The sequence below is a fragment of the Wyeomyia smithii genome, chromosome 1 (genome assembly GCF_029784165.1).
Source record: "Wyeomyia smithii strain HCP4-BCI-WySm-NY-G18 chromosome 1, ASM2978416v1, whole genome shotgun sequence".
Classification (NCBI taxonomy): domain Eukaryota; kingdom Metazoa; phylum Arthropoda; class Insecta; order Diptera; family Culicidae; genus Wyeomyia; species Wyeomyia smithii.
Genome location: NC_073694.1, coordinates 28,430,816 through 28,439,694, shown reverse-complemented (window position 1 = coordinate 28,439,694; position 8,879 = coordinate 28,430,816). Strand labels below are relative to the sequence as shown.

Here is an 8,879-nt window from a genome sequence, read left to right as displayed (position 1 = left end):
CATGCGGAACCGTGACGTTTCGAATGAAAGTGAGGAGTATTCAGATCGCTGGATACTCGATTTTTCCAAAAAGGTCTGTCCGGACTCAGTACCGGAACAAAAAACCTTTCGCGACGCGTTATTAGTAACTACGGAAGAGCCTCCGTTTTCGATGTTGGAATTTTCAATGGCTCTCCTGTCGTGCAACAATAAGGCTCCAGGGTTAGATAGAATAAAATTCAGCCTGTTGAAGAATCTACCCGACTCTGCAAAAAGACGCTTGTTGAATTTGTTCAACAAGTTTCTTGAGCTAAATATTGTTCCGCATGACTGGAGGGAGGTAAAAGTCATTGCTATTCGGAAACCCGGGAAACCTGCCTCTGATCACGATTCCTATAGGCCGATTGCGATGCTCTCTTGCCTCCGGAAATTAATGGAGAAAATGATCCTCTTACGGTTAAACAAATGGGTCGAAACAAACGGTTTACTTCCAGATACTCAATTTGGCTTTCGCCGGGGCAAAGGGACGAACGATTGTCTAGCGTTGCTTCCTACTGAAATTCAACTCGCATTTGCTCGAAAGAGCAAATGGCTTCTGCTTTCTTGGATATTGAGGGGGCTTTTGACTCTGTCTCTGTAGAAGTTTTAAGCGCGAAACTTCATTCGCAGGGACTTTCACCAAATTTGAATAACTTTTTGCTCAATTTGTTGTCAGAAAAGCATATGTATTTCTCACATGGCGATTCGACAACTTCCCGAATAAGTTACATGGGCCTTCCCCAGGGCTCATGTTTAAGTCCTCTCTTATATAATTTTTACGTCAATGACATCGATGAATGTCTTGCAAATTCATGCACGCTAAGGCAACTTGCAGACGATATCCATTACTGGAAGCGAGGCTAACGATCTGCAAGGACCATTGCAAGACACCTTAGACAATTTGTCTGAATGGGCTTTTAAGCTGGGTATCGAATTCTCTCCGGAGAAAACTGAGCTGGTCGTTTTTTCTAGGAAGCATAACCCAGCTCAGCTGCAGCTCCTACTAATGGGTAAAACGATCACTCAGGTTTTAGTCGCTAAATATCTCGGGGTCTGGTTCGTCTCTAAATGCACCCGAGCTTGTCATATTAGGTATCTGACACAAAAAAGCCAACAGAGGATTAATTTTCTTCGTACGATTACCGGAACCTGGTGGGGAGCCCACCCAGGAGACCTTCTAAGGCTTTACCACAGACTAACAGACGTAACACTGGAACCTAGCTCCATCGCCACAAAAAACGTTCATTTCAAATTTTCAATCGAATAACAATCATCGCGCGAAAACGTCGTCTGAGGCGCTGTCATGCAATCTCATACATATTTTGCAGTTCCCCATTTGACACATGCAGTAACGCTGGCGCTGATGTCAAAATACATGACGCAGCGCAAACACGACAGCAGATGGTGCTAGTGTTACTAATGTAAAGTACTGGAATCATCCAAACGATGATTTTATTGAAAATTTGTTTGACGTGTTATGTCTGTTAGTCTGTGGCTTTACCAAACAACGATATTGTCTGTAATTGAGTACGGGTGTTTCTGCTTCCGCTCCGCAGCAAACACACATTTGATCAAACTGGAACGAATACAATATCGTTGTTTGCGTATTGCCTTAGGTTGCATGCAGTCGACCCATACGATGAGTCTTGAAGTGCTAGCGGGTATTCTTTCGTTGAAACATCGCTTAGGGAATCTCTCTTATCGGTTGCTAATTCGATGCACAGTTATGAACCCATTAGTAATTGAAAATTTCGAGAGGTTGGTCGACCTTCAATCTCAATCCAGATTTATGACTTTATATTTTGACTATATGGCTCAAAATATAAACCCTTCTTCATACGATTTCTCCAATGTCGCACTTTTAGATACTTCTCATAATGCTATATTCTTCGACATTACCATGAAACAAGACATTTCTGGTATCCCGGATCAATTGCGACCCCAAGAGATCCCTAAGATTTTTTCCAATAAGTTTAAACATGTTAGTTATGATAGAAGGTTTTACACTGACGGATCTAATCTAGATGAGTCCACTGGCTTCGGTGTTTATCATGAAAATTTTACGGCCTCTTACAAACTCGATGCTCCTGCTTCCGTGTGCGTCGCAGAACTTGCTGCTATTCAGTACTCTCTTGGGATCATCGAAACCCTGCCCATAGACCACTACTTCATCTTCACAGACAGTCTCAGTGCCATTGAGGCTCTGCGATCGATGAAGACTGTGAAGCACACCCCGTATTTCCTGAGGAAAATACGGCGGTTTTTAAGTGCTTTAACAGATAAAAACTCCCGGGTTACCTTAGCGTGGGTCCCTTCTCATTGTTCCATTCCGGGCAATGAAAAGACTGACGCTTTAGCTAAGGTGGGTGCTATTGATGGCGATATTTATGTAAGACCAATTGCTTATGATGAATTTTATAGTATTTTGCGTCAGAGAACACTCAACAGTTGGCAATCATCATGGAACTCAGATGAACTGGGACGGTGGCTACATTCCATTTTTCCTAAGGTATCGACGAAAGCATGGTTCAAGGGGTTGGATGTAGGTCGGGACTTCATTCGCGTGATGTCCAGACTTATGTTTAATCACTACACGTTAAACACGCATCTCTTTCGTATAGGGCTTGTAGACAGTAATCATTGTATTTGTGGCGATGGCTACCATGACATCGAGCATGTTGTTTGGTCGTGTGCCGAATTCTGTGGTGTTAGGTCCGAGCTTATAGATTCCCTTCGGGCCCGAGGAAAACAACCGAACGTACCCGTTAGAGACATTCTGGGAAGCGGTGATCTCCAGTACATGACACAGCTATACTGCTTTCTGAAAAACGCTGACATTAAAATTTAAAATTTCGTTTGTCTATTTGTCAGATTAAGGATACAAATATACTATGCTGAAGACACGGAAACGAAGAGCCCGCATCTATGCTTACACAAATATTTTGAACCCACAACAAACAAAAATACAATTGCTCTATCAGTTGAAAAACAAAGTTCAAAAATAGTTTAAAGTCAAAATTGTATCTCCCCTCCTCTCACCTTAAATCCCCACTAGCTCGTAGTCGGCCGCGAGACTAAAAAAAAGGCCTCCCTCTTTTCCCTGCTAACGTAGAATTAATACGAATTGTACTTGGCTCAGTAAAACATAAAATGTATCGTGCCGTGTCAAATAAACTAATTTTAAACCTAAGAACATGCCCACGAAACGCCTAGCACATATGCAACCACACTTAGCACTGTAGCGGCAACGGTCGGATTCGCTTCGACCACCTTTTCGGTACGCAGCCGCTTTAGGGTAAGCCTAACCGGCAACGTGTATGGCTGTCGATTCAATCCTGAATGATTCCGATTCGATTAGTGAACCTATAAGATGTTAAGATGTCTATATTTACATCAAAATACCGAGATTTTTTAAAACCAACAATTGACAACCTGTCAAACTATGAGAGATGCTCGGTAATGTTTTACCAATATAATGATGAAATAATTCCGAAACTAGTTTGTATATACTAAACACTCGGTAATTTTAGCTGTAAAATTATTACGATAACGTCGGTAAAATTTAAAAATGATCAAAACTATTAAATATGCATATAATTTTATTAATTATTGAGTCAACTGAGATAACTAATTACAGCATTGGTAAAAACGAGAGAGTTGTGTTGCATCCTGGAAATAAAGCAACACCCATCACTCTGCAACTTCCATCCTTACCTAACCTATCTTTGTGTAAATAGAGTGAAAAAGAATTAATCATTATAATTCAATTAAAATTACAATTCATATTTTTTAAAAATTTTACTTGCATACAAGTTGTTACGTTAACTAGCAGGTCCCTTTTTTCATCGCAACTTGATTGCAATACTTTGCGTCAAAACTTTCGAAACTGAGAGGGCCTTCCAGCCGTTTTGGTGTGAGCTTAATGGATGTGAGTGCCATGGCGTCTCTCTTTTCTATAGGCTTTCTAGTCTGCGTATAACTTAACCTTCGTACCAAAAAAAATCTCTTCAATTACAGTGTTTAGTCCCACGTCACTATTTAATACAACCCTAGGGCTGTATTTTTGTAGTTTTGGATTATTGTTGTACCTAACTCAGTCATGGCGTATTACTTCTTCCAAAGTGCGGTCTTTCTGCAACAGTTTTGCTCGTAGGTCTTTTGAAACACATCCTTGGACAAACAGTTCAGCTACAGTATACTAACAAGCTCACTCTCCTGCTGTGGCCGCCAATAAAAGCTCCCGCACATCAGTGGCTCCAACCGCATCAGCAACCGCCAAAGCTGTTAGGCCGTTACGATTGACGATACTAGGGTTGGCACCGCGCTCGAGTAACAAGCGCACCAGTTGAACATGGTTCAACCAAACTGCCTGTTCCAGTGGCGTTAAACCAATTTCTCTTACTGGCACATTGATCAGCTCGGGTATGTGATCAAGCAGCAGCAGGGTTATTTCAACGCTACGGTTCATTATAGCGTAACATAAAGGAGTGGCTTCCGTAACACAATGAGCCATCGTTGAATCCACTCCATTTTGAAGCAAGAACTCCGTTAGTTCGTAGTTGTTGGATCCCACCGCCAGATGCAGGACACTGTAGCCCTCCGTAGAGTGAAGGTTGAAGATGTGCACTCCGTTGGACGAATGTATTTGGTTTCGTTCCTGACAATGACGATACAATAGTTTGGAGTGTGATAGAGGAAAGTCAATCGCACGGAAGAAAGCAGTTTGTCCTTTGTCGTCCAGACAAAGGGGGTCGGCTCCGAGCAACAGTAGCTTTTCAACGAAACTCTCTGAGTAGCTCGGATGAAGTGAGTGGAGAGCGCTGGAACGCCCGGGGAAGTTGAGTAGAACACCCAAGTTGGGAGTTGTTGTTGTTGCTGGGTGTCGCTCCACGATGCAGGTGCTGGAGCCAGCTTGTAGATATTGAAAATGGTTTTGTGGCGTTTCAATGAAAAGTATAGCTATGGCATCCGGTGGAAGGTTTGATTGCGTCAAATAGCTACTGGTTATTTCATAAACTTTTCCTATCAAATGTGTGCCGCTGAGATCCCTAGCAATAGGGGAAGTGTCTGCAGTAAATTTTTGCATTGATTGTTTAGAATAAATCTCAATATCTATAGACACCTTTGTGGAAGTGAAATTTCTTTTATCTTGCAGCAAGTTCAGGGAACAATCGACGAAAAATTTTTGTATCGAGGAACATTTCTGGATGATTGTTGCTGCCAACTCTTGGTTTGATAAAAGATTTTGTAAATCAATTTCCACACTCCCGGCACTGTCAGCGACTAAACAATTCACAGCATGAGAGTTTTCATATAGCGTTAAAAGCCTGAAAATCTGATCTAGTATTTCACTAGTGTAATGCAGGTTTTTACTTACACAGCTTACGATGAAATACGGGTCAGTTAATAAATACGCTAAAATTTTCAAATCGTTCACGAGTCTCATCCAAGTGTGCAGGGCTACAGACTCGCAGAATCTCTCGACTGGTTTGAAGATCAATTCCCTTAGAAGATCGAATATTTCAGTACGTTTGTTCTTCAATGCAGCTTCGAGGACCCCACCGCATTGCCAGATATCTATTCCGGTTGTCAATACGAAACGTATAAAACGTTCCGAACCAAACTGTGCGCTCAAACAAGCAACTTCTTTGTGAAAATGTTCCGGAAATGATTCGTTAAGCACCTTACGAATAAATTTGAAGTTACGTTCAGTTATGCCCGAGCGCACTGGCGACATTTCATTGCTCCACGGATTCGCTCCGCAACCGATCAAAAGTTGGGCAATCCGTACGCGACTGGCGTTCAGTGCTGTGTTAAGAACTGAAATATCCAGTCCAGGTTTTAAATCTAACAAGGTGCGAACCATTTTCAATCGGCCAAACATACAGGACGTTATCAGTACTATTGATGAATCTGACTCAAGAAGCGTGGAACGATCGGTGTTGTAGCATTTTCGCATGATATATTCGAAAATTTGATTGTCATTTACTGTTATGACATTGGTTAGCACTTCTTTCGAAACAGATTTACCAGCGGAGAACAGTTGATCTAATGCACTGCTGCTCGGATGGATAGGGATGAATGTCCATTTTTCCATGAAGTTTCCAGTGGAATGAGTACGTTCGGCACAGATGAGAAGCAGCATCTTGGTAGCTTTTTCTGCATACTCCTGAAGTAACTCAACCATCAAATCATTCTGCCCAGTCTCCTGTAAATGTGGCAGCAAGGCACCGATACACGGAGTGACCAGCTGAGGTTGACGCATTTTGAATTCTGATATTGCTTTGCGAACGGGGAACGATTTGTCAAATCGGCGCATGTTCAGTTCAGTTGTCAGTTTGTTGTACGAAAATAAATTATCAATTTCCTGGGAGTTGTCTTTCTCCAGCTGAACCAGATCTGTTTTGAACTCGTCTACATTAAATCCTGCATGAGCAGCTATGTCTGGAATGAAATAAAAGTTCAGCTGCTCGCAAAATCCGAGTGATCGTAAATATCGTCCGTGGAAATCGGCTCTTTCCTGCAAGCACTCCGCAAAAAGCGAATGATTGCGTTCCAGAGTGGCGTCGAGTAAATTTTTTTGACCCGTCAACCAGTGGCAAGCATCGCGCTCCACTTCACTCAAGTCACTCAAATCAAACTTTGAGCTTTTCGCAAAAATATCCAACTCATCCGAATGCCGCGCAAGTACGAATCCGTTTACGAGAGTTTTCAGCGAACTCGAACCAGTCAGTAGATCGTACGAAATGGAATCGTGTGCCAAATAGTTGCGATAGGATTTTCCCCAAATTATCGGTACAGATGTCGTAAGAAGTATAAAATTATCACCAAAGTAGCCACTAGCTTCCAGTATTTCCAGGGCTTGCAGTTGCCAATATTCGATGGCCAGTTTTGTTTTTAGCGGAATTTTGTGGATGTTTTTGGTAAAATTTTCTACCGTGTCACAGCGACTTTCATCGAAAGCATCTCTTATGTTGCGAATAACTCCTAGAAAAACCTCTTTCAACTCTTGCTTATCATTCTTCAGCATTACTTCTAGGTTATTTTTAAACTCCTGATTGCGCTGTTTGAATTCCCGAGTTTGCTGTTTGGATACTGGGTTCCGCAGTTCCAACGATGCCTTGGTCCCCACAAGTGTCAATTTCAGCGAATCGCGAATAGCTTGAGCTTTACAATCTAAGGCAAAAATATGTTGATAGTACCTTTTGGACAGGGCATTATGCAGCTTTTCCTCCAGTCTACCAAGCAACTCATCATCCAAACGTAAGTTACTGGCGAAACGGTTGAGAATCGAATGACTTTTTTCCCGATAGCGTTTCATTTCCGGTTCATAAAAATTACGTGGTATCAAAAATGGCTTCGCAATTTTATGCAATACTGGACGGATTGTTACTAACTTGATGAGCTGTTTCCAATCCCATGACATTTGATCATTATATTGTATGTTGAGCTTCAAGTTCAGCAGCCGGTAGATCGCTTCGATCGGGGCATCACCAAAGGCCGCTATTTGGACAGGAACGAAAGAAAAACAAATCGGCTCTTGCTGCATAGATTTAATCCGTTCAATTTCCTTCTCATATAGAGAGGCGATAATTTTACTACCCGTTTCGTTCAAAATTTGACGCAGTTCGCCGAGATGTTTTACGACATCTTGAGAAGCTCGCTGGTGGAGGCTCAAGATTTGACTGCTTCCGGCGTATCGTACAAAAGCTTGCATTTCCTCAACCGTTCGACAGCGTCTCATCGTTCCATGGAACTGCAGTATGCAGTTGTCCAAAATGTAGATCCAAATATATAAAAACGAGATGCTGACTGTACGAAGATATCCAAGCATGTGATCAAATAAATGAAAGTAATCCACCTCTCGAGCCCACAGCTGAAGAAGTGGAAACCCATGAGTCGACTCATTGCGATACTTTCGATCCGTGTTCTGAGAACTAGTGTGTTCATATGGCAGAAGTTCAGAAAATCTAGCCGAGAAGTTTGGCGAGTGGGCAATGTTACTAGTGGCCTCTCCCAAAATTTGCGAAAAACGTTTCATGGACGCAATGGCTGTGGCCACATTCGCGCGATTCTGAAGAACCAATTCTTCACTTAGTTTGCCACTCTGTAAAACTTTGAAAATTGAATGAATTGGTTTTGCTTTACGATAAGTTTTTCTCAATCGCTTGAACATATGGTTCTGCTTCGGTTTGTTGTTCGCTTTTACCTTGATTGCCACAAGTCGTGATACAAGAGCTCTCAAATACTGCATAACTTTGCGTTTGTTGATGATAGTAGCGTATATGTCACAATTCGGTTCCCTCCGGCAGACTTGCAAGAAAAAAGCCAAGCAAAAAATCATTTCTCTCAATGGCAACGGTTTTATCAGTTCATGGTCCTTGATAAAGTACAAGTGGTTATGAATAATGCGCAGTTGAAATATGACTTCATCATCCACATCTAGATAATCGTACCACTTTTTGCGTTGTCGAAGTTTTCGATAATATTCTTCCACTTTGCTTATAGAGTCCTCCCAATAGTTGGCAGGCTTTTCTGAAGCTGGATCACCGCGTAAATTTCGAAAACCATACGTCGATAAAATGTATAACAAGTACACCTCCATTTCACTGGGAATTTCTACATTTTTCACGTTCAATTCGTTCACCACATTAGAACCATATCGGAAAACTTCCCATTCACTGTAAAGTTTCATTTCCTGGAGTAACTTCAACACCTCTACCATTCCATTTTTAATCAATCGATAAAACAGCTCAGTCGGATCGCTCGCAGCTAACCATTCCTCCTTCAATAATCGCTCCGCCATCAGACGCTGATTGGCACGTATCGCTTTCACCACCTCTTCTAGGGTCATAACGAAA

General features: G+C 41.9%; 1 protein-coding gene across 1 annotated transcript; it reads right to left on the bottom strand.

Moving 5' to 3' along the window:
* Positions 1-4,916: 4,916 nt before the first annotated feature.
* LOC129718477 (uncharacterized) lies at positions 4,917-8,879 on the bottom strand. The gene is made up of 2 exons (XM_055669288.1): positions 5,141-8,879; positions 4,917-5,085 (listed from the first exon to the last, which is right to left on the bottom strand). The coding sequence occupies exons 1-2, from the start codon at positions 8,870-8,872 to the stop codon at positions 5,044-5,046; spliced, it is 3,774 nt and encodes a 1,257-aa protein (XP_055525263.1). The 5' UTR covers positions 8,873-8,879; the 3' UTR covers positions 4,917-5,043.